Below are 26,853 nucleotides of genomic sequence, written 5' to 3' on the forward strand. Positions count from 1 at the left end.
ACCCGATGTCAACGCGGCTGCGTTAGCTTTTGTGAAGGAGTGTGTAGCATACGGCGATGAAAAGGCTCAATTTTCACCATTACAGCCATATTCATTCACCATGACATGTTATGAGGAGGAAGAAGAGGTAAGTATAAACAAGTGTGTGAAAATCTAAGAGCCTTTTTTAATGTATATACTGAGTTACTTGTGATTTTGTTTAACTAACAGTTTGAACTTGGAAGCTGTCATGGCGGGGCGGTGAGCAGGATTAGTCCCTTGGGTTTATTTTTTCCATTTTTTTCGTAAACTATGTATTGTTTCAGCCTGCCGTGTTATAAAAAAGTAAGGGAAGGTAAGGCAGAGAAAGTGTATGTGAAATTATGCATCTTTATTAAGTGTTTATGGGGCTATTTGTAAGTTTGTCGTGAAACGTGACAGGACAGACTGCTTTACTTGATGGGATGAGTCACCAAGGTGTTCCGGAGTCTTCTAATTTTCTTTTCTTAAGATATTTGACGGTTTTTTTTTTTCACCTATTCTGGTTATTTAATGAGTTTTGCGAGTGCGTTGGTTAGTGTTATGAGTCTGTAGTTATGTTAGATTTTCTGGATTATCTACGTATTCCGGGCCGTCACCGGAATACGCCTGTGGCGTGTTGTGCGCTGTGCAGGGCAAGAGGAGGTAAGGGAGAACGTGTGTGGTTAGATTATTTATTACTTTGTTTAGTAAAGTGGTACTTTGGGAGCTGAATTAAGGCAGTGTCGATGCATTATGTTTATTTGTTATGTTTCCTGTGACTTGCATCATTTTATCTAGCGCGGTATGAAGAGTGAGAGGTGGTAGAGAACACGCGTGCCCGAGGTGATAGCTATATGCAATGCGGTTCTGTAGTAATGTTATCAGAGAGAGTGAGTGGAAGCAAAATTGGGGAGGCCACCAGCTTCCACTAGGGTCACGGTGGTCGGGGGCAGATGTATGGTCTGTGGGCACTGTCCCCGAGAAACCATCCCGCGTGCTCGCGTCGATACCCGGCTCCCACTTCGCAGCTCCTCCACCCAGCTGATTTGACGTCAAATATATATGAAGTCACGCTATTGGTCAGAGAGAGAGAGAGAGAGAGAGAGAGAGAGAGAGAGAATATGAAAACCGAATAAGGAGAGAATATGAAAACCGAATGAGAGAGAGAGAGAGAGAGAGAGATGGTAACGAATAAGGCAGCGTTTCTCAACCTTTTTACCCTTGCGTAACCCTTAAAATACATGACGTCTTAAGGAACCCCTGCTTAAAAAACAAAATGATATACCATATATTTCTCATTTTATGTGACGTCAAATCAGCTGGGTGGAAGAGCAGCGAAGGGGGAGCCAGGAATTGAGCCGTCTGTGGAGCCCAAGACCGGTGTGAATGCGGGGTCCTAAACACTACGTTAAGAAAGATGTGGTGTCATTTATAATTTGATTATAATCAAGACAATCAATCATGAAAATAATTGTAAATACGAGACATACTTGTAAGCGGATAATTTCAATTAGAGAAAATAAATGTTCATACTTCATATTAAAAAAAAAAAAAAATTATATATATATATATATATATATATATATATATATATATATATATATATATATATATATATATATATACACAGCAATATTTATGGAAGAAAATATTCATTGCCAAATTATTAATCCAATTGGTTTTATATGCTGTTACGACTAATAAAAATATAAAGGACTCTTGAATATTCAACAAAATGCAATTACATAATCATGATATATTGTATACATCTAATTAATGAAAATAATTTCAAGCCATACAGTAATACTAATAGAAAATAAAGTTTTTTGCTTAAGTGATCAATATACTCATCAAACTTGTTACTGCATAATTATAATGCTTTGCATAAAGTTAATTAATGCAAATATTTGATAATCAATTACAAAATATATATATATATATATATATATATATATATATATATATATATATATATATATATATATATATATATTATATATATATACAGACAATACAATACAGAAATACATGTTCAGTGAAAAAAATTATACAGATGCTTTTAATCTTTGCTTCACCAGGTCCAACAGAAAAATAAAGGAGTTGAGTGATTGTGCAGTGAGTAATTGCCTAAAAGGGGCAGCTACGAGTTTCTGCCATGCGAAGTCCTTAGCAATATCAGAAAAATCAAGTGTGATTTGGCTTGTCGTGTTTTATGCTTAAGAGGGTGAGATATGATAAACGATCCTGCCCCATGGTGTTCTTCAGATAACCCTTAATGGGTTTCAGCTTTGAGAAGGATCACTTCCTTGTGCAATTTGTAACAAATATGCACAAATATTGGTGCAGAGCAATCTCAACATTTTGAAATGTTTCCACCATATAATGTTTATGAATCATTAAAACATATATAATGTTTATGAATCATTAAAACATAATCCAGTTCAGGACTCTTTAAATCTTAGATCCCTTCTGAGGTAAAGGTTGCAGCTGAATCTTTTGTTGAAATTGACTTCATGAAATGTGCAGACTGTACAGTTTCTGACAAGCAGACATGGGCATGATTACTAATAAAGAAAATCATAATCCATAGCTGTGATTACTTAATCTTAATCAAATCATAATAAAAAAGCATAAAATTTGTGTAATCGTAATCAAATCAATAAAAATGTACTCTGTGGTGATAATCATAATCAAATCATAATCAAATTTCTCTTGATAATAATCATTGATTAAAATGTGGTTATTGTTGTTATTTATTTGTAATTTCCATGAAGTACTTTACTTTCAAGTCAAAGTATGTATTGAAAACGTTTAATAGCAGTCTCATGTTTTTACTTTCTTGTCTACCATGATATAGGGGAAGGTAGGATAAAGTGGACCAGTGGTGCAAAGTGGACCACTGGCTCTCCCACCAAAATCAATGATACGGCATTTCAAATAGCAATTGCAATATCTTTCAGTAACATAATGTAAATTGCCCACGAGCTTTGGTACTGAAAGAAAACTTTTATCTTAACTGAAGGGGTCGAAGTTGTGACTTTTATAATACTTGAAATTTAGATACCTTTGTAGTTATATCAAGTTCTTTGTTGTGACGATTTCTAAAAAACAGTGGTAATATTGCTAATACACCTCGGTCCCGCTATAAATGTGTTCACAATGAACGATTCTTGCAATGAACAAGTGACCGAAAATATTCAGTCCAAAATTTTCGATATAATCGAGCACGTTCACTATGAAGGAATCGCTTCTGAAAGTGAAGGAACTCTGAGGAGTTCTCGCTATGAATGGCGTTCGCATTGCTTTGAACAGCGCGCGCGTGATGTCGATGCTCATTGTGACGTCATGACTGTCTGCGCCGCTTGTTTGGGAGGGAGAAGGTGTGCAATGTATTCCATGTATAACCCCATTTTTTTCCTGGAAAAACAGGTAAAGTAGGGCTGAAAGTTAGGTTTAGGAGATGGCTGATTGACCTATTAGCCTTTTTCCCATAGGATACATTATTCACTATGAACGAATTCGCTATGAACGACCCCGTTCATCGACCAATTAGACATTTATAGCGGGACCGTGGTGTATAAGCACAAATGTATGTTTTTAATACCATTAGTTAGTATGTGATGTAAACAGTCTTATATATTACTGTGCTCACATATGTAAAGTTTACCTAATAGATAAAATTTACTACCCATTCAGGCATTGTAACATGCTTAATCAGTTTTTTTTTCTATGAATAATCTGCGAAATGTGATTATAAGCATAATCTAATAATAGTCATGCACTAAAAGAAAACAATCATAATAAAGAACTTCTTTTAAGAGGGAGGTTTCAAAATATTTGTCCATGAATATTGGATGACTCATATGTTCTATAAGGGAACTGGCAACCCAGTGTTTTTTTTTTTTTTTCAATATTATTTTTTGTCCTTGGCCAGTTGCCCCTCCTACATAAAAAAGTAATCATAATCAAATCATAATCGAAAAAAAGCAATCATAATTCAACAACAATAAAAAAAGTATTCCAGATCATAGTAAAAATCAAATCCTAATAATTTTTCTATAATCAAAGGTTTGCTGGGTGGGTTGCTAACCACCTTCAGGCAGACTGCATAAAATTGCTTGGCCTGGAGTTTAATGTGCCACCCAACCAATGGCACCCCTTCCTTTTCCTTTCTGTTAATATATTGAGCCAGGTATCTTTCCATATGAATGATCACAGTGTTTGTACAATGGCTATGAGAATAAAAAATGTGTCCACCATAGGTTTTTACAGCTTTTTCAATTTTCTCACTTTTTTAAACACCATTCTCACGTTGATTCTCTCACACCAAACTCTCTGGAAATATCACAGTTCCTTTTTCCATCTCTTTTCATCTTAATTATCTTCATCTTCTCCAAAGTTAGCCTGATATTTTTCTTGGTTGGTGGCACCATGTCACACAAAGTCGAGCACAAGGATTCTTCCAAATTTGCAGAGAGAACTCCGTGGAGGTGTACGTAAACAAATGGAAGGCAGGACGGAGCGGGACAGTGTTGCCAGATGAGCTTCGTTGAATTACTGCCAGATTTTTATGAAAACTAGCCAAAAACCACCAAACTATGATAAATATATAAATATGATAATAATACGTATAGTATATGATAAATATGAATAAATTAATAAAATATTGCCTATATAATACAGTAATATATAATTTGCAGGAATGCTCCTTCTCCTGCCACCGCTCGCAATACCGGGAGAAAGGAGCAGGATAGGGAAATTTTAAAAATGGCAATTTTTGGTCCTTGGTCGCAAAATTGGCGTATTGCAAAATTTGAACTCGCAAAATTGGAGTAAGCACATTATTGCTAGGCACATTATGAGTGGGTCCATGGGAATATGGTACAAAACTTTGAACTGTAGGATTGAGTTTCATTAATGGGAATTCATTAATTATTTGTCTATCTGCATAACCACGTATCGTCAATTCATTACAGTGGTACATTGGAGTACGAACGCTTTTGAGTACAAACAAAAAAACTGTTTTTCTTTGCATTGAAGGACGAACTTTGCTTTGGAATGTGAACAATAACAAATGCGGTCAACAGATTGCACGCAGCACTGCAGGATCAGCTGACTGCATGCTGGGGCACCACGCTGTCTCAGTGCCTCAGGAGTGTTGTTTGCAATTGTTTGGTTGTTGTTTTATAGTGCCTGGGATATTAATATTAAGTGTTTTTAGTTATTAAGATCATTGCCTAGCGTAGCAGCACACATGGTCATGAGACATACAGACAGATGTATGGAAGATTCTAGAAGATCCGAAGGGAAGAGAGAGTATCCAGCTCATGAATTAAAAGCCTTAACCCTCATAGCCCGTCAGGCATGATTGTGGCTCTTACATTAGAGCCTTTCAGGCATGATCTTGGCGCTTTTCAGAAGCCGCGCTCCTTTATGCCACACAGTTTGTTTATGCTTGAGGCTATCTGTCATATATCGAGGCCTGTCATTGGCCCATTGTTTTCAAGATGGTGGACACTTAGCCAATCATGTATCAACTTTTACAATGATATGTTTGTGTAGGTGTGAGGGCACCAAGTGTGAGGATGGTGAGAGCACTTATGTCAGTATGCTGTATTTTATCATTTTTTATGTATTTTTTGGTGAAATATAAGATATACATGTATTTCCGTGGGTAAGTAAGCAGTTCAGAAACATTATGATGCATGACAATATTGGAATTGTTATTGGTTTAGATAAGAGTGCATAGTGCTGGCTTGATGGAGTCAGCTGAGGAGAATGTGTTGATGCTGGGTCATGGTCAAGATGGCCCTTGACCACAATGACCCTCCACAACGGCCCCCCTCGACTTCTCCATGTTTACCACGACAGCCCCACACTACAGACCACAGCAGCCTCAGTTTCTTTTTTACCTGTAAGATAGTTTTAAGTTATACTTATAAATAGAGCATTTTATACTAAGACAGATTGTATTAATAAATCAGTCGCTCCCCACTCCCCCATCCCTCCCAATCCTTCCTCACCCAGTGATAGGTACTGTACCACGTAGTACCATACCATAATGTTATCGTGTAATGTTTATCAGTAAATTGCATACTTGTTGATACAATCTGTCTTAAATGTAAGATTGCGAAACATAATATTAAAACATTCGGTATTTAGCCAAGTGGCACCTCCGGCTGCTGCAGCAAGCCAGCAAGTCGTTGTCACCTCCTAAAAACACAATGGACTCTCAGAAATTTTAAAATCATCTTGCTGGTAAACAAAACCCTAAAATGCATATGTGTACAGTATATAACATTTTCTGCTTAGAAATGCATGTACTCTTACCTCTTTCAATATTTACAGAAAGTCGTGTTACACCCTGGATACATGTATGCACTATATATATACGCAAGGTACAGTACACTGGTGTACCAATACGTTATGGTTTTTAACACTCCATACTACAAAACACTATCCCAGGAACGCTGAGTTGCCATCCGTAGTTAACATATTAACATAATGAAAGAAATAAGAGGACAACAACCTAAAATTTGGTGTGGGGTCATCACGGTGAACATGGGGCCGTCGTGGGGGGCTGTCATGGTCAGGGGCCATCTTGACCAGGAAACGTTGACGCTTGTTTCTGACCGTGAAGAAGTTGAATTTTCATATTACAATTTGCTTACTTCCCTTATTTATTTTTCATAATGAATGCAGTATATCAAAGAAAAACATTGGCTTATAATAAGAGTGTGCGGTGCTGGTTTGATGGAGTCACATGAGGATGTGGTGACACTTGTTTCTGACCATGAGAAGTTGAATTTTCATTATATTACATTTTGCTTTATAGTTATAGCATAATAGTAGTAGTATATATAGTAATAGTATTAAAAAAGTAAGAAATTAGGTGGAAAATAGAATTTATTTGGTCTTGGGAGGTGGATTGGAATGAATTATAATTACAGTCAAACCTCGCCCAACATGACAGTTACGTTCCTGAGCTCGTCGTGCACAGCGAGATTCGTGTTGGGCGAATAATAGGCCCTATGGGAAAATAGGGGTTACGTTTCCAGATCCTCCCCAAAAAACACTTTTTTTTACCAAAAGATGGAAAAAAAAAAAACAATAAATGAAGTACCAAACACACATATTATTTAACTACAGTACTAGTACAGTAATACTTTGCTTAATGAACAGGATAGGGGGTGTCAAAGCTGTTCGTAGAGCGGAAATTCGTTAAGCGGACGTAATTTTCCCATAGGAAATAATGGAAATAGGGGGGATGCGTTCTGGGCTGATCCCCAACATAGCACATGGGTAAAAAAACTATATATATATATATATATATATATATATATATATATATATATATATATATATATATATATATATATATATATTTATATTAGCTTTTTACAAGCCTTGCCCCCAAGAAAGGATTGTTTTGTAATGCATCAAGTGAAATCTTACATGGAATACCAAAAAATAAAGCAGAGATGATGAGATCGGCCACAGACAGCGGAGACTCTGGCGACTTGGCTGCTTCTTCTTCTTGTGACCTTTTTAGCTTGGCGTGTTTTCTTTCACCACGATATTACATTTGTTTCCACTCCTCTATTGCCTGCTATAATGGATATCATATCTTAGTATTCATATACGCTCATGCCATGAGGATAACCTGGACTCTGTGGCAGTAAGTGATAGTGAATTACTTATGAAATACCGCAGTATTTCATTAGTAATTCACTATCACTCACTGCCACGGAGTCCAGGTTATCCTCATGGCATGAGCGTATATGAATACTAAGATATGCTATCCATTATAGCAGGCAATAGAGGAGTGGAAACATAAATATCATGATGAAAGTAACACGCAAGCTACAAGGGTCACAACAAGAAGAAGAAGAAGAAGAAGCGGCCGAGTGGCTGCGAGTCTCCCGCTTCGTCTGTGGCTCATCTCATCTCTGCTTTATTTTTTGGTATTCCATTAAGATTTCACTTTATGCATTACAAAACAATCCTTTCTTGGGGGCAAGGCTTGTAAAAAGCTAATAGAAATGTTGTTTTGTGAACATATATGCATATATAAGACAGTTACACAAGACCAGTGGGAGATTCAAATGGGGGACCAAATCGTGCAATCGCGAGTCAAAGTTGTGCTCGGTGAAATATGGTATATTTTACCGATTCGTGTATACGTGAGATTCGTGTTCAGCGAATTTGTGTTCGGCGAGGTTTGACTGTACTTGCACAAGAATACACTTAACCCTCGGCTATCACGCCCAATTGTGGCCGAAATAGCCGCGCCATAGCCGAAGACGTGATAGCCGAATTGATCTTGGCGGGAAGGCGGTTTTGGCCAATGAGCGCTCATATATCCCATGACGTTATGGCTGGGCGCGCGATAGCAGGCATCTGAGGGCGCAACAATGAAATTTTAGCAGCTTTTCATGGGTGCGTGATAGCTGAAGTCGCGATAGCCGAGGGTTGACTGTACATGTATTTTGATGCTTTGGAGTAAGAACAAAATTTAGAACAGATTAGATTAAGTTCATATTCCAAGGCACCACTATCCTAATTACAAGAGGGAGGCCCCTTTAATTAGGTCATGGAGTGTAACACTGTCGTGAGGCAGGGCATCAGTACTATGTTGATATGCAATTCCCTGTGCTTTTAATTAATTTTGTGACAATGTATTGTTGAAGGTGACTGCTTCCCTACACTTTCATCATCATTTGGAAGCCTTTGTTCCTCCCCTTCAACTAAGTTGAATGCATTAAGCTCTGCCTGGGCAATTGCTAGCTCTTTCTCTTGCTTCATCTGTGTTGTCATTGCTTTTCTTCTTGCCAATGCAGCTTCTGTCTCTACCCTTTAAGCATCAGCAACTGCCCTTTCTTTAGCTAACTTAGCTTCTGCCCTTTCTTTAGCTAGTCTGGATTCTGCTCCTACCCTTTCTCTAGCCAATTCAGCTTCTGCTTCTACTAAGCTGTTATGATACTCCATTTCCTTTTTAAGTCTGGCTACTTTTGCAGCTGTTTCTTTCATCCTCCTTTGCTCAGATGAACGTGAAGTACATGACGCTCTAGACTGTTTACTAGAACAAACTGACCCCGTCAACCTCCAACTCTCTTTCTCTACATTCTGTACTTTGTAATATTTCATGGTGGGCAGAGAAAACCTAATAGTGTAATGCCTCAAAAAATCAATTCCTACTTATATCAACTCGACACAACCTTTCAGATAACTATCCCCTCTTTGTCAGTGACACTCAACTGTCCCCATCTTCTACACTGAATATATCTCAGTGTCATTTACTCATAATCTAAACTGGAAACTTCATATCTCATATCTCTTGCTAAAATGGCTTCTATGAAGTTAGGCATTCTGAGGGATCTCCATTAGTTTTTCTCACCTCTCCAACTGCTAACTATACAAGGGCCTTATCTGTCGTATGGAGTACTCTTCGCATGTTTGGGGGAAGTTCACTCACACAGTTTTATTACATAGGGTGGAATCAAAAGCTTTTCTTCTCATCAACTCCCCTCCTCTGACTGACTGTCTTCAGCCTCTCTCTCACCGCTGAAATGTTGCATCTCTTGCTGTCTTTTAAGGCTATTTTCGTGCTTGACTGGTCTTCTGATCTTGCTAACTGCATGCCTCCCCTCCTCCTGTGGCTTTGCTGCTCAAGGCTTTCTTCTTCCTCTCATCCCTATTCTGTCCAACTCTGTATTGCAAGAGTTAACCAGTACTCTCAATTATTCATACCTTTCTCTGGTAAACTCCTGGTAAACTCCTGAACTCCCTACCTGGTTCTGTATTTCCATCTTTCTACGACTTGACTTTTTTTTTTTTAATCTTCTGTTGCCCTTGGCCTGCTTCCCCTCTTGCAAAAAAAAAAAGTGTTGTCAAAGTGGTTATCAAAATTTGAGAATAAATGAATGTAGTCGAGTTATTCAGAATATGGAGGTGAATGTGTATCCAGGAGGATAATAAAAAAATTGAGGATAAGTGAGTATAGTCAAAAAATATTCATCCTAAGTTTGAGGATCCGTATCTTGAAACTTCCTCTTTGAAACAGTTGATATTGATTGAAGCTATTTTCCTTACATCTATTCTAGAAATACCTGTAGCTGTCCCAGAAGAATGTGGTGGTGCTGCTGGAGACCTTCTATGTGAGTGTGGCCAAAGGGGATGGGCGGCATGAATACTTGGATACCAGTGGACACAGCCTCCTCTACCTGCACTTAGCTCAGCACATGTGTGACAAGGCCTACCTCAATGTGGAAGGGCACTGCTGGTATGGCCTAAGCCTGTGATTTTCATATTTTTTTGTGACTCATATTTGTATTATATCTTTGCTACCTGTTACCTAGAATTCTGTAGAGTGTCTGTGGCAGGAGAATTTCCCTCACTCTCATTCTTATGCATGTACACTTATCCTGTTCCTCCGTTTCTGAATGTGTGAAGACTTGTGTTATTTCATGTTTAATACAACAGTAGTGTGAAGAGTGTGAGTACCAGAACTGTGTCTTATTCTGAGTACTGTATCTGAAAGACTACAGTAACCCAAAGCCTCAAGCATCCCCTGCACAATGTGATGGGTTGGTGCCATTCTTTCATCTGTGGTGATGCAGAGTCCATGGGGCTTGCAGCTGTGCTGTGGCACCATGAGGGTGATGCTGGCATGATGTACTACATTTGGCAGTGTGTTGGGAGGGAGGCCTGGCCAGATTTTTTTTCCTCAGTGAGTTTGTGATCATTGATACTTTTTTTTTATTGGGATAGTTTGTTCTGCTTCGGATCTAACACTCTACCATCTACAACATGATGAAAGGGTTATTTAGTACTAAATAACATTGTACTATATGGTTATAGAGAAATGTAAGGATAGAGATTTCTTTTGATCTGGAAGCAACAGTTCTTCCTCGGCTCTGGGTTCAATAGGGATCTCTTATAATGATGCTCCTTGTTTAGTTCCTTAGAAATAAGAGTTACTTGGAAGAACAAAGAGGGCAGAGGAGTGTATGTGGGAATGAGGCATCGTGAAGAAGGGTAATGGCATGTCACGCCACAGCTGGCAATGGATATGTACTCAGGTGATGCACCACTTTCATGGGTTAACTTATAAAAATATTTTCTTGGAATAAATCCAAGAAAAAATATTGAGCTTATTCCAGTGTGGTATTGGTTAGCATGGAAATGCAAGATGTTTAATTTCCACCTAGGGAAACTCAGAGGAAGAGCTGTAATTGGTGAATTTCTTGATACTGACAAAGTTAATTAGTTTAATTTCCACCTAGGGAAACTCAGAGGAAGAGCTGTAATTGGTGAATTTCTTGATACTGACAAAGGTAATTATAAATCAAGGTAAACTAATCAAAATTTTAATTGCCAGATTAGCTGGCATTAACACCAAGGAAGACTAAATAAAGAGCTTTGTCATTAGTTAATTGATAAACACTGACAAGGCACACTATAAACCAAGGTAAAGTAGAGAAAGGGCTTTCTAATCACCTAATTTGATGCTTACAAAGCAGTATAAATGGAGGAAAATTTCTCTACTAATCAATCACCTAATTTGATGCTTACAAAGCAGTATAAATGAAAGAAAATTAGAGAAATAACTTTTTATTTTAATCTAATCAAAATTGTTATCACAAAGTGTATCCTCAAAGGTGAACCAAGAGCTGAAGTACCTGCACCAGGCTATCCAGTGGTGTCAAAAGAGTACAGGACATGGCTTACGCACTGCTGATTGACCATTGTCACTGGTTGAGGGTCAAGCCAGCACGTTGTATTACGTTATTCATCTTGAGAATCCCAGGAATGAATGCTCACTTCCCGACCTTTGCTTCTCATTCTTACAGACTCATGTAATATTAGAAGGAATGTGTTAGGATATGAGAAGCTAGGTAGTGTACCTTTTATTGTTTAGTATTGCCAAAGAAAAATCATCCTAAGAACAGAAACATATGATAGTTTATAATTGTTATGGTAGGAAGGGTAAAGAAAATTGAGGTACTTTACATTTCTTCTTTATTGATCTCTTCATTGCCCTCCCCACACATACCAAAATGCATAACAGTTCATACCTGTAATTAGACATATCTAAAGCTTTTGATGGAGTCTGGCACAAAGCTTTGATTTAAAAAAACTATGGTTTCTATCCTTCTCTCTCTGCAACTTTTGAAAGTTTTCTTTCTGACTTCTATTGCAGCCATGGTAGATGGCCACTGTTCTCCTGAATCTTTAACAGTGGTGTTCCTCAGGGTTCTGTCCTGTCACCCACTCTAATTATTATTGATTAATGATCTTAACCAAACTTCTTGTCCTATCCACTCCTACCCTTATGATACCAGCCTACATCTCCATGTCCTTTCAGGCGACTAACCCTTTAGGAAGTCAACAGATCACACAGAGACGCCACAGAATGCCTGACTTCTGATCTTCCTAAGATTTTTGATTGGGGCAGGGAAAACTTATTAGTAGTGTTCAATGCCTCAAAACCTCATTACTTCATCTATCAACTCAACACAACCTTCCAGATAACTATCCCCTCTTCTTGAATGACACTCAACTGTCTCCCTCTTCTACACTGAATATCCTTGGTCTCTCCTTTACTCATGGTCTTAACTGGAAACTTCATATCTCATTGCTAAAACAGCTTCCATGAAGTTAGGCATTTTGAGGCATTTCCACCAGTTTTTCTCACCCTTCCAACTGCTAACTCTGTAAAAGGGCCTTATCCGTCTTGTATGGAGTACTCTTCGTATATTTTGTGGGGTTCCACTCACACTGTTTTATTACCTAGATAGGGTTAAATCAAAAGCTTTTCATCTCAACTTCCCTCTGACTGATTGTCTTCAGCCTCTTTCTCACTGCCGGAATGTTGCATCTCTTGCTATCTTTTAATGTTATTTTCATGCTAACTGCTCTTATCTTACTAACTGCATGCCTCCCTCCTCTTATGGCCTCATTGCATGAGGCTTTCTTCTTCTCACCCCTATTCAGGGGAGGGATGCAGTTAGCATGAAAATAGCGTTAAAAGTTAGAAAGAGATGCAACATTTTGGCAGTGAGAAAGAGGCTGAAGACAGTCATTCAGAGGAGGGGAGTTGATGAGATGAAAAGCTTTTGATTTCACCCTATATAATAAAATTGTGCGAGTGTAACATCCCCACTCCCCCAGACATGCTAAGAGTACTCCATCCAAGAATGGATAAAGCCCTTGTACAGGTGGGAAAAATTGGCGGAGATGCCTCAGAATGCCTAACTTCATAGAAGCTGTTTTAGCAAGAGATCAGATGTGAAGTTTACATTTTATTATATGAGTAAAGGACAGACCATGGACATTCATTGTAGAAAAGGGAGACAGTTTAGAGTCCTTGAAGAAGGGATATTTATTTGGAGGGTTGTGTCGAGCTCATAGATGGAGGAATTGTGTTTTTGAGGCATTGAACATTACTAAGTTTTCTCTGCCCCAATCAGAAATCTCTTGAAAGATCAGAAGTCAGGTGTCCCAGCATGATCTGTTCACTTCCTGAAGGGTTGTTTGTCTCTGAAAGGATGTGGAAAAATGTAGGTTGGTATCATCAGTGTATGAGTGGATAGGGCAAGAAGTTTGGTTAAGCATTAATGAATAATAGAAAGAGTGGGTGACAGTAAAGAACCTTGAGGAACACCACTGTTAATAGATTTAAACAAAGAAGTGACCATCTACCATGGCTGCAATAGAATGGTTGGAAAGTTAACTTGAGAATCTGGTAAAGTTGCAGAGAGAAATATAGAAGAAACTGTAGGAGGGCAGTTTTGAAATCAAAGCTTTGTGCCAGACTCTATCAAAAGCTTTTGATATGTCTAATGCAACAGCAAAAGTTTCTTCGAAATCTCTAAAGGAGAATGACCAAGACTCGGTAAGGAAAGCCAGAAGATCACCAGTAGAGCGACCTTGATGGAAGCTATATCGGCGATCAGATAGAAGGTTGTTAAGTGACATGTTTAATAAATCTTCCTATTTAGATGCGTGTGCTTTCCTCTCTCTCGCTCCTCTTCCCCTACCCTCCAAACCCTTCCTTTCTATGTACATCATATCCCTCTTTGGATTATTCCCCACCTCAAAGGTTGATACTCCACTCCTCCCTGTGTCCTCCATTCTTCCTTCTTTGTAACATTATGTTCATTCCAATAGCACACATCTATACTGACAGGTCTAAGTCTCCTATTGGCTCTGGCTTTGCAGTCCTTTTCCTTGATATCCATCTCCCAGCTCTTTGTCCTGAAATGCCTCTACTGCTCCCCCTCCTCGTCATTTACTGATTCTTTGTTGTCCCTCTCTCTCTCTCTATTATCATCTCTCTTCTTCCTATACCCCCTCCTTTGCAAAATACAGGACTGCTCATTTCTCCTCTCTATCCATTTTAATGAAGTTAATTTCTGCTGCGTACTAAGCCACATGGGCATACCTGGCAATGACATATTTGATACACTAGCATGTGCTACTCTCATCCTCCTCTGTCCTCAACTGTTATCACTTCCTGCTTGTGACTTTTCACCTGCTTTAAAGTCCTTCCTCTACACTTGCTGGCAATCTTTCTGGTCTGAACTCACTTCCAATAAATTTTGTGCATTTAAACCCTCCATCACTCCCTGGTCCCAGTTATTTCATCACAATAGACACTGGGAGACTGCCTTAGCCTGCCTGTGTATCAGTTACATATCTGTCTCACCCACTCCTATTTAATGACTCACTCTCCTCCAGCTCCTTACCCATCATGTGGTGCCCATCCCTCCACCTTCCATATCCTCCTTTTCTAATCTAAACATCAAGCAGTTGTCATGAAGTGAGCGTGTTGCCATGTATGGTTAAAAATTATCACATAACCACTGTATTAATTTATCTGTACATTTTCTTCACTGACAAAAAGATTTAATTTTTCATTTGCAAACTGTTTCCTTTAAGGCTCTGACTGCAAACATTACACTAAATATGTAATAACAACTTAATATCACAGGGTAATATTCAAGTACATAGTGTGCAGGGGAAGTGGTAGGAGTCCCACCAAAGGAAGCAAAGCCCACTACGCAAAACTTTTACTTTAATTTCCTGCAAAATAAAGCAAAACACCACATATATGCATAGAGTATTTTCAACTTAAAATTACTTGAACCATCGAGTTCCAAATTACAGGCAACCCCCGATTAACAAACATTCACACAACAAAATTTCAATACAACGAACGTCTCGTATAACGAACACCAAACTCGCTTTAACGAAATTTTATCCAGGTAATGTTTTACAAGTTTGAAAGCCCCGCCATATCACGCAAGCCAACAGGCTTTTGAATACACCAGCGCCTCTTGTGGACAAAACGTGAAGCACTCACTCCCCTACCGTTCCCCGCTTTTAGTCAAAACAAAAACAGCGTCTAGCAGCAGCTCGTCTTCCCTTGCTCAACATGCCACCAAAACGCCCTGCAATGTCGCCTAGCTTTGCTAAGACCAGTAAGTCTCTTATTCACAAAGTGAAGCTGGATATTATTCACAGACATGAGGCGAGAAAACTAATAGCATTGCTCGCCACTCTATTAAGAAGGCTGGTGAGACCGTATTTTCCTTGCAAGCTAAAAGAACCACCCGAACTCGTGACTCTGCAATGGATAAATTGGAAAGCCTTGTGAAAAATGTGGTACACAAGTTTTTTATGCGGTACAATGATGCACCTTTTGTTTACATTCCACAGGTTGCCAGCTAGCGTCTTTCCTGCTCCACTCTCCCTCCCTTCATGAATTTAAGATCAACAACATTATAAAGTTACATACATACATTAGTGTACATTATAATGTCTTAGTCTTAAATTAAACTGCCTAAATGTTTAACTTAATAATTTTTACTTTCATTAAACCTTTTACTGTACTATAATGCACTTTTGCTTTGTTTACTCTCAATGGAAGTTCAAGTCAGGGTTCAAAGTTGTTATAATTGGTTCGCTTAATGAAAATTCACACAACGAACGTTTTTTCAGGAATGTAACCTCTTCGTTAAGCGGGGGTTGCTTGTATGTACCTTAACTTATGGGACACCCTTTATAAGCACTTACTGTGTGTGATGTTACAAATTTTTCTCTGCTGACTCACAGCTCGTCGAAGGACTTTTGGGACTGCCAGCAGATGCAACACTGTAGACCAGGATCACTCCAAGGGACACTGCTGGAGAAAACATCTCAGGACATGAGCAATGCTAAGTAATTTACTCCATCTCCAAGAAACATCCTGTCATTTTGTACCTGTGTTGAAATTTATGTAGTCTCCCATACTTATCTGAGAGGCAAGTTTATGATGTTACCAAACCATTGTTGTGTGAGGACCACTGCTGCTGCTTCTGCTCCACAGGACTTTACATACTCCCATCCCCTAAAGGAAGATAGAAATATTGTAGTACCAAATAATATACCAAGTCAGTAGAATAATGTCTTGTATGTTCCCAGAATCTTTCTACAACAGATTACCAGTACTGGTCTCCATTATCATTCTTCATTCTCATTTCATGCTCTAATAGTCACTTCCTCACTCATAATTTGCCTACTCTGCCCATTTTATTACACCATTCTTCTGGGGCTGAGGAAGATGCAGAACTGCAGTTATAGTGGCAAATACTACATCAAGTAATTAAAAAGATAAGTAGCATATGACCTCTGTTCACAAGATCTTTCCATGAGAAATTACCACAGCTGGTCTCCATTATCTAAACTTATTCATTCTCTTTGTGTATAGTCTTTACTCACTCATTTAATCATTCCATATTCTCCACTTCAAAATCTCACTCTCTGAGGGGCAGGGAGGCCAGACCCTATGTACTCTGTTCCAGGAAAGTACTACCTGTGATTATTAAAAAATAAAGCTTCTAAACCCAAACCCCCTGTGGGTGTTAATGATTGCATCCTTCCCCATGGTTTGTGTTGAATAAGATGTCAGTATTAAGTTCACGGTTGAATGAGGCAACACATAACAAGCAAAGTCAAGGGACAACATTAAACGAAAAAAGGGCCACCTTGTCAGTCCCCTTGTAGGTCCAGTGTTGGCAAATAAAAAAAAAAACACAAATAAATAAAAATGCAAAAATAGATAAATGTCTTGAAACTTTCCTCTTAAATTAACTGAAGTCAGGAAGTTGGATATACAGAAGCAGGTAGGGGGTTCAAGAGTTTAACAGAGAAAGGTATGAGTGATTGAGTGTACTGGTTAACTCTTGCAGAGAGTTGAGTAAGGATGAGAGAAAGAAGAAAGCCTTGAGCAGCGAGGCTGCAGGAAGTGGGGAAGCTTGCCTGGCTGGTGTCTTCTTCCTGGCGTGCTTCTGTCGTCTCCCGTTGCTGGTCCATTGGCTGCAGCGACCTTGCCTTCACCCACATCGACCCATCCTGGCAGTCCCTACGTTGTTCAGGTGCACGCCATCCTTCTCATTCTTTGACATCACCAGCCTACATTCAACAATGAAAGCCCATTCAATTTTATTGAAAATGCACATCCATGAATGTTGAACATCATATAACAGATATATGAAAAACAGATGTCTCATAAGGAAATCAGATACTAGCACGTTAATGAAACGTATCAACCAAACGGCCTTTTTCTCTGATATTTCTATACGTGGATTCCTATGATAGTTGTTTTCCATCAAAACTTTTAAGTTCAATCTATGCTGCTCTTATTCAAGCCTAACCAAGCCAAATAAAACCTAACCAAACCTCCATACAAGGTTGAAATTCAATGTAACATATTTCCTGCTCCAAATGGCCAGCTATGGCACACTTCATATGATAAGAAAGATGCACTAAAGCCAATATATCCAGTGATTAGGTCATTTTATTGGATTTTGGATTCATTACACAATGTATGAGGATTAATTTCTAATATTTCACTGATGGGTAGAACCATTTCTTTATATTTCTATTGTTACTCTGCAGAGATGATGGTAGCTTTAAGCATGTCGTGGCCCTTATGTTTGCCATCGAAGACTTTGTGTCACGCTTCGGCACCAACCTGCACTGATCTGCCCTGTACATGGAACAAGCCTTGTCGCAACACTAAGCAAGTAAAGGCAGTCGATCTAGATCCCAGGTATGTCTTAATGCCAACAGTTTGCTAGACAAAATCACATATGGCCAAATTTCACCATAGATACCATTAAGCTCTATGTTAACATATGATTGATTATATTCATCGGATAAGGATCTATATCAATGAAACTTATAAAATATAGCAGTAAATCTCTTGTGTAACTTATAGATCTTTTTTGGTAAGGTGGAAGAAAAATGTTTTTTTCATCAGTTCTCCTCTACATTTCATGTTATCATAATGCAACAATCTATAGAACAGAAAACCTTCTATACTGCCTAAAAAACAGGCAGCTTCAAAAAAAATTTGTATTCAATATTAATATTATTTAGCTTGTAAGAGTTTAATCTGATTTAGCTTTTGTTTTAAAGTGGTCAACCCTGCACCAGCTTTATAAGCCATCCCAGGTTTGGACAAAGCAATTTCTTTCAGAATTCAGACAGCTTGCACTCAAGTTAATGTTTGTTATAATGCGTGGAAGACACAGAAGTCTGAAAGGAGTTGGTTTGCATTTAATGTTTAGAAACCAGTTTGCTGCATGTCCTTAGTTTTTTTTGCTTGCTTCTAGCAATATGTCTAAAGATTCTTTAAGGCATTCTGCACTAATAGCATTTTGATGAATCTTCTATTACTTTTTGGTATTCATGCTTCTTGGTACCAGCATTGTGAGCTTTCATACATAGAAAAATCTACTGTGTGTTGGCAACATTTGTTTCTCTGTCCGTGAAGGTACAGTAAGCTCTCAATTAACGCAAGGATTACGTTTCTGAAAATGTTGCATTATTCAGTCTCTTTAAACAGCTACTCCATAGGAATTATTATATTAGAAGGGGGTTGCATTCCTGGAGCCTTTGAAAGTCTGCTTATTGTGGGGCTTTTGTTACTTTAACCTCAAAGAAACATATCAATAATACATTAGTAAGTCATGTCATTAAGTCTATGCTTGTGTTAAATAGAAGATATCACATTAGTTGATCAGATCTCCTTTAGTATAAACTCAATTAAATACATAATACATTGTTTTAACTCACATTACTTGAGGGCTTACTGTCACACGCTTGCCTTGAAAGAAGTATTTGATTGTGTTTCATGATTTGCAGGATGGACACCTCAACTGAATGGTCACTTATCCCTCGGTCAGAACATTACAGGGCCTGTACCTTTTCGCCCAGCTTCAATTCAGGGGAAGCTTTTGTCATTTATGGCTCAACATTCATCACCAACTTGTTATGGACAAGTGCTTTTCCCTAACAGATTGAGCAGACAGCCACCCACCATCACTAAGCTTGCAGAGGCATTCAGCAACTACAACTCTTCATTATCATTTGTTGATTTTGTTAAAGAGCATTTAGATGTTGGAGATATTGAATTTATACAGTCAAATACACATGCCCAGTACAAATCACTTATGTGGAAAAATCCGAGAGTTGGAACTTTGACTTCAACAACTTTGCACAAGGCAGTCCACTACAAGGGCAGTGACAGTAAAAACTATATTGTGGACGAAATAATGGGACTCTCAGGTTTTAAAGGAAATTTGAGTACTAAATATGGTAAGGAAACGGAGCCCATAGCAAAGAAGCCATACATCAAAGAAATGAGAAAAAGAAACTACAAACAATTCAAATTTCAAGGGTGTGGACTTTTTATAAATAAAGACAATCCACTTCGTAGAGCAACTCCTGATGGCATTGTCAGTTGCAAATGCTGTGGCAAAGGTTTACTAGAAGTGAAATGCCCCTTTAGTAATAAATACAGATTTTTAAGTGGCAGGGAAATAGCCACTTCTAACACTTACCATGTCACCATTGGGGAAAATAATGAAGTTACTCTGAAACAGTCCTCTCCTTGGTACACACAAATTTCAAACCCATTTAGGTGTTTCTGGGTTTGATTGGTGTGATTTTGTAATGTTTACACAAAAAAGTCCTCGTTTAACAGTGCAAAGGATATATTTTGACAAAACTTTTTTTGATAGCAATACAAAATATGCGATGAATTTCTATAACAGATTTGTCCTGCCAAATCTCCGTAAGTCCAGAGTAACTGAAGAGGCACATAGTACTTAACCCCTAAAGGGCCGGCCTGGGTGGTCATCTACAACATCCACAGGACCGGCACCTCAGCACCAAACACCGAAAATAGCCTATATTCACACACTTGATTCTGCTGAACTACAATGCAATAACAAATTACTTTGTCGTCATAGTCATCATCAACTCTTCTTCTTTTTAATTATTGCATGAAAACGTTTCTATGTGCTGTGGTTTTGGAGAAATATTGAGTTGAAGAGGAGAGACTTTTGGAGTTAGCGAGGCTCTTGCCCGCTCTGCGTTCGTTTCGCTTGTGTGGCCTTGACTAGTGCGTAATGAAAACGGATGCCCCCATGCTCTAATTCTTATATATAGTCAATACTCTAAGCTTTCTCTATGTAATCATCAACAGCGACTGTCCTCACAGTAGATGTAAAAGGACGTGCAGGTTCTTCTGAAGCTGCTTCAGGTGTTGATTGAGCAAAATCAGAATCATTTGTACTTGTATCTGTATCTTCACTACCTTCATTCTCTATGCTCACGTCACTTAGTTCAAGTTCCTCGGGATCACTTGATAAGTACGAGGAGACAGTTCTATTGAGTTCCGTAGTATTCTGCTGTCGCTAAGAAGTGAAGCACGTGGTCGAGCTTGGGCGGGAATATGTCTAGGCGTTGAGGTGCTGGGCTCGGCAGGGTCTGGCATGAAATCGGACGCGTCAGAATCCGTGTCAGTACGCCTGTCCATCGTGAGAGCGGGCAAGATTCTGAAGCAGTAGCCTAAACATATCTCTGGCAGTGTTGGCAATGAATGGTCATCGAAAATTATCGAAAAGTAAGTAAATTTAGCGCGAAAAAAACAAAGCGGCTATAACCGCCCCTGGCCCTTCCGTGGAAAAGCGGCTATAGCCGCCTCCGGCCCTTTAGGGGTTAAGATCTTTTCTTAGTGATTGCATATTTGTTTCTGCCTCATGTGTGCCTGTTGTCTGCACAGTTGTTTGTACAGTGTTGTATTTGCACGAGTCGTGTGTCTTTGGTTTGTTTTTAGTTCTAAATACTAGTCAAATATACATTATTGCCATATCTGAATGTATTTTTTTCTAGCAATAAAGTCTGTGTAATTCAATTTCAATAATTATTTACCATACCACATTGATTCTTATATATTTATTAATAAACATTTCTTATATATTTATTAATAAACATTTCTACAAAAACTATTATCTTTACATGTCCTTTTGAATTACATAGTAGAGAGTGTGGGGGTAGATCTACACAAGTGGAGGCATCATATTGCATAGTATTGCAACTATCAACACAATCTGATCCATAAGGAGCCACATCGATTGGTGTATTGGTATATTGTGAATATGTAGCAGCTTGAACTGAAGGATTAGTGGGGTTTACTGTAAACATTTTGGTGCAGTCTAGGATTGTTCGTGTATCTGAATATTCTTTCGGAGTAGCAGCCTGAGCTGAAGGATTAGTGGGCTTTACTGTAAACATTTCGGTGCAGTCTAGGATTGTTCGTGTGTCTGAATATTCTTTCGGAAAATCATCAGGCAAACTTGCACGCACCTGTGCTGCAGTTGGCCATATCAGCCAGTCCTTCATGACTAAATAAAGGACATTAATCCAAGTTATTATAATGCTACTTGCAACATTTAGTGAAACTTCAAAAAGATCCCCTAACGTAGTTACATCATATCCTGTTCTGATGTGTACTAGGGTCATTAAATATTCATGAAACCATGACAATTTGCTATTTGTAGATGCTTTACTATTCTTTGGTGGTATATTCTCTTTCTTGACCTTATTTGGCCGTCTCCAATAGTGTATGTCTGTTAAATTTTCTTTGATCAAGTTAAACAAATAATAAAAATCCTTTTTTTGCATGCCTGTATATCTCTTAATGCTGTTGGTGTTGCTGAGAATTTTCTGAATGAAGGCGTTGTGTAATGCTCCGTCTTCTCCAGCATTGTTGCATTCACACTGAAATAAGAAATTAGAAGCATTAATAGTGTGTAGGACAGGTTATTGCCTGAAAAAATATAGCCCCTGCCATATCTGTATTAGGTACAGTCAATTTTTACTGAACACACATTCTCTGTTCATGGAATTCGCATTTACACTGTTTGGTGAAACATCCCAGCCATGGGCCAACACAGAAATATAACACGGCCCAACTGTCTTATCTCTCCTTTAGTATCACTTACATTGCAACCATATGATTATAGTATGATAATAATATAAGGTGTCTGTTTCATGGGAGTGAGGGAGGAAGTGAATGTAATATGACAATGTTAAGTTGGAAATTGCATCGTGATGAGCTGATTGCTTTGATGTAATAAACAGACAAAAGGTATCAGCGACTGAAATTCATGTAAATTGATTAATTATGTTATCTTTGGGAAACCAAAACAGTGAAAATTATTTTTCTTACTGCCATTAGCTTCATTTTTTTTTATTTGGTTATATATATATATATATATATATATATATATATATATATATATATATATATATATATATATATATATATATATATATATATATATATATATATATATATATATATATATATATATATATATATATATATATATATATATATATATATATATATATATATATATATATATATATATATATATATATATATATATATATATATATATATATATATATATATATATATATATATATATATATATATATATATATATATATATATATATATATATATATATATATATATATATATATATATATATATATATATATATATATATATATATATATATATATATATATATATATATATATATATATATATATATATATATATATATATATATATATATATATATATATATATATATATATATATATATATATATATATATATATATATATATATATATATATATATATATATATATATATATATATATATATATATATTTATTTATTTTGTGTGTGTGTGTGTGTGTGTGTGTGTGTGTGTGTGTGTGTATCTGGAGGCCTCTTGCCAACCTTACCTATTTTTTACCCTTAGTTCTTCCTTTCACCGAACATGGATTTCTCCATACATGGCAAGCTTGGGACTGTAACGACTGTGTTGAGCGAAAATTGACTGTACTTAAATTAATATTCTATAGGGGGCAGGAAAACTAATGTTCTATAGGAGGTAGGGAAACTATGCACATGTCTTGGTGGCACTGGCACTGTTCCTTTCAATCTACACTTGATCGTTGTTTTTCAGGACTACATTATTGGTAATGCTCTATCTCCAATCTCAATGCATCACACCTGAATTTCAAGTCCTGATAATACTGTTAGTTGTTAGACTTCAGGACAAGACACTGTAGTCCTCCAAACATATTGAAAGTGAAAGGGCCATTGGGACTCTTTACACTAGAGAACAAGATAGAAGAAAGAAAATACAAAAAAATAAGAACTGGTAGCATAGTTATACTTTACCCACCTCATGAGTTTGTGAAGCTTTTTCAAGTGTTGTACACTGATCAGTCTGCACCTCCACATCTACTGGGTCTGCAGCAGTTTCACTTTGGGTACAAGCTCCATATGTGTGGTCACCCAAAATAGTGCAGCTCACATCAGGAACTGTAGTACCTGTTGGAGATATGAATGTAAGTATTAATCACGTGTAATCAAGCTAAAATTAAAAAAAGAAAAAGACTACCACAATCTTTAGTCTTACTTGATTATCTAGTTAATTGTTGATAAGTACAGGTGTAGCCACATAAGTGTAGGATATCTTTTAGTACCGATACAGTCATAAGTCAAGTGCCATGTGATTATTTGAGTGATCACAAACATTTTGGGTAATGTGTAGATTACACAAGCTACTGTTCACGGTACTTATATATAATGCTGGCTGTCTTACAGAGAGCAGGCAGGAATACACAGCTGTCAAGAAGACATTATTCTAAGACACTTTTCTTGTATACATATCCCTGTGGAAATGAGTCCTTTAGTAATACTGCTACTAAATAACTGTTACCCTAACCCTCTCTCCTCAGACCGACAAACTTTTAAAAAATTACTAGTGGGGAGGGCTATGAAGATCAGGGAACTGTAGGGTAGAAGCACATACTTCACTGATGGTTTACATGAAGTTTCAATGCGTTTGTTATGTATTTACTTGTAATATAGGGATCTCTTTATTCAATCCCCAGGAAATGTGTTTGTATCACCATTTTTTGTGTCACCGTGTTTTTATAAACTGTTACTTGCTGTCGGGAGTACACTTTAAGTGGTGAACGATGGCAATGCAATAACAGCCGCGTGACGGCAAAGACAAAGCAAAGGCGATATTGTGGTTTTCGTGTCTTGTCAGACAATGAATAATGTAAATATATGATGGTTAGGTTAGGATGTAGAGTTAGGATAATTTTTCCCCCAAAAATATCCAAAATTTTGCATCTAGGGATTTGTTTTCATGGTAACATGACGGTTCAGTGGCGGTGCAATTCGGTGACATCGTCGATCCGCCCAAAGTCATGTCCCCGTCGAATTGCCCTTTATATACAATATGCATAATATAATATATCACCACCTAACATAATATTATAATAAAATGACATATAACAGTTTCTGATTCGTGAATCAGAAACAGTGACTTCCATTCCCCTGTCTGTCTCACTCGGGCGCAAAAATGAATTCCTGAATGAAACTATTCAAATCCATTCGGTTCAGGTTCATGATTCAGGTTTCCTATTCATTGTAGTGGATTCCATTCCCTTGTCTGTCTCACTCTCGCTACCTTCAATGAGTTCAGGAATATAGTGGTAGAAAGTCACACAATAGCACTACATAGCCTGTTGGAGTACATCGAAGACACTTGGATAGAAGGACGTCTGTGGACACCCAGTAGCTGGTCAGTCTTTGGCTTAGCAATTAGGACCAACAATGATATTGAAGGATGGCATAATAATTTGAACATTTTGTGTAGCAAATATCAGAATGTGAACGTGTATGAGCTGATAGGGGTTTTGCATGAAGAAGCAAAGCTTGTAAATATCCAGTGCCTATTAGTGTCAGAGGGCAAGCTGCAAAGGTACCAAAGACAGATATACAAGGATTACCAGAATTTTGTTTTGACATATGGCAAGAGTACAATGATGGTGAATTACGGCCTCAAGATTTACTTCGCTGTGTCTCCCAGTATCACCATCCTCGTTATATCAGGTCAGCGGAAGAAAATATGGAAATGTAGGTTTTAAGTGTATATCTTTTAATTACTGTACAATAAAATACTTAATCCACGTATTATCTGAATAATGATAAATAAATATACATATAACGTGAATATCCTAATGTTGATTTTAGCAGAACCGTTGAATCGCCCAAGATTATTTGACTGGAAAATATCCACACCGTCGAATCGTCCAAGACAGACCGTCGAATTGTACTTCCGTCGAAACGTCCTGTATTCGTTTTCACTAGCCAGGGAATTTTCTAGAAAATTTCCCTAGATTTCCTAGACCTTCCGCAGGTCAGGAGTGCTAATTTTTTTGTTGTAGGCATCAAAAAGGAAGCATTGATGCACTCCATGCTACCTAATGTCAGACAGCCAGCATTATATATACTATTTACCTTGTTCACTGTACAATATGACCACATGTCAAATATTATGGAGACAATGTTAGATTGAAAATTACCTACCTGAATCGTCTGTGGTAGTGCATACTTCCACCTCTACCCAGTCTTGGACATCTTGGGGTAGCACCTCTTCTTCAGGGCACAATGTTTGCATGTTGCACTGTAATTCCTTCCCCACCCGATATAAGCAAACAAAACTGGGTCTGGATGTTCTGCTGATGGTCCATTGTTCCATTCTACGAAGTGCAAGGAGCATACAGCATGATTCACTGTTGCTTTCCAACCACCAGCTCGCCTGCATCTCTCCTCCCACATCTTCCGTCTTCTGGGTTCCTTCTTATCACTTGGAAATCTGACAAATCCTTTCACCTCTTCAGTTGCTTGTTTCGTCTTTCTTTTCCTTTTCTGCTATCTGACGTGCAGTCAGCCACGGCACACGTAAAATTAGGCATACTCGGTTGGCTATAGCTTCCAGCAGGCAGAGGGTATTGTTTACACTCCAAGCCTTGCCAGTCTTTTTAACGGCGCGAAGTTTAATGCGTCGTACGTCCGCCAGCGGTGCTGATTGTTTTTATTTCACTGATTATCTTTATATATCGGACGTGACAGTGATATCCATGTTTTTCAACACTCACATAAAATGCAGAAACCGAAATTGGCATAATTTAATTTTTAGTGCTCATATTTACTTAAATAAAAATGATTATCTGTTTTTTTTAACTATCTTATAATTTCATCAACAAAGACTTTTCATACACCAGCAAGTTAGAATATTAACATTGAATTATGCTTTTAATTTTAAATGCACATGTGCAACAATTCATGTTGTACTTTTTTCTACACATCGATTTCTAGATTAGCTAAGTCACCCCTTTGCCCCAGGAACTCTGAGACAATTAAAAATTCTAGCGCTGATAGGTGTCTACGAGCTGTCTATAGCTGCGAACAGGCTAATTAGACACACACACACACTGCGTAATGAAGCGGTTAGCACACTCAGTTCACAACCGAGGTCCTGGTTCGTGATCCGGGCGCGGCAAGGCAAATGGGCGAACCTCTTAAAGGCCAATTCACACATGTTAGTGCCGTATCCATAACGCG

The 26,853-nt window shown here is 37.8% G+C and overlaps 2 protein-coding genes across 6 annotated transcripts in view; one reads left to right on the forward strand and one right to left on the reverse strand.

Moving 5' to 3' along the window:
• Positions 1–20,329, forward strand: LOC123506116. Of its 3 annotated transcripts, XR_006675350.1 has the most exons (6): positions 1–663; positions 10,104–10,282; positions 16,120–16,224; positions 17,235–17,420; positions 17,944–18,097; positions 19,195–20,329. XR_006675350.1 is itself a non-coding variant. In XM_045258004.1 (5 exons), the coding sequence occupies exons 2-5, from the start codon at positions 10,242–10,244 to the stop codon at positions 18,026–18,028; spliced, it is 417 nt and encodes a 138-aa protein (XP_045113939.1). In that variant the 5' UTR covers positions 1–663; positions 10,104–10,241; the 3' UTR covers positions 18,029–20,329. The 3 variants fall into 3 exon arrangements, 2 of the variants coding, with proteins under 2 accessions (XP_045113939.1, XP_045113938.1); XM_045258004.1 differs by having other exon boundaries at positions 17,944–20,329; XM_045258003.1 differs by lacking the exons at positions 17,944–18,097; positions 19,195–20,329 and having other exon boundaries at positions 17,235–17,924.
• Positions 17,323–26,853, reverse strand: part of LOC123506115 — a 12,277-nt gene continuing 2,746 nt past the window's right edge. The window contains exons 1-4 of one of the 3 annotated variants that reach the window (XM_045258001.1): positions 25,816–26,295; positions 23,612–23,760; positions 22,023–22,116; positions 17,323–17,457 (exon numbers count right to left, since the gene is read on the reverse strand). In XM_045258001.1, coding sequence (XP_045113936.1) covers positions 17,450–17,457; positions 22,023–22,116; positions 23,612–23,760; positions 25,816–26,053 — 489 coding nt within the window. In that variant the 5' untranslated portion in view covers positions 26,054–26,295 and the 3' untranslated portion in view covers positions 17,323–17,449. Of the gene's footprint in view, positions 17,458–21,058; positions 22,117–23,611; positions 23,761–25,815; positions 26,296–26,853 lie in introns of those variants that run through there. The other 2 variants (XM_045257999.1, XM_045258000.1) reach the window with 2 other exon arrangements.

This window comes from Portunus trituberculatus, chromosome 19 (assembly GCF_017591435.1).
Source record: "Portunus trituberculatus isolate SZX2019 chromosome 19, ASM1759143v1, whole genome shotgun sequence".
NCBI lineage: Eukaryota > Metazoa > Arthropoda > Malacostraca > Decapoda > Portunidae > Portunus > Portunus trituberculatus.

What these genes read in the sequence shown, in the direction of transcription:
- LOC123506116 (XM_045258003.1), top strand. Translation starts at nt 10,242, where the DNA reads ATGTGTGACAAGGCCTACCTCAATGTGGAAGGGCACTGCTG. An exon ending in AATGTGGAAGGGCACTGCTG is followed by an intron (nt 10,283 to 16,119) that starts GTATGGCCTAAG and finishes GCTGACTCACAG; the next exon opens with CTCGTCGAAGGACTTTTGGG. An exon ending in CAGGACATGAGCAATGCTAA is followed by an intron (nt 16,225 to 17,234) that starts GTAATTTACTCC and finishes TAACTCTTGCAG; the next exon opens with AGAGTTGAGTAAGGATGAGA.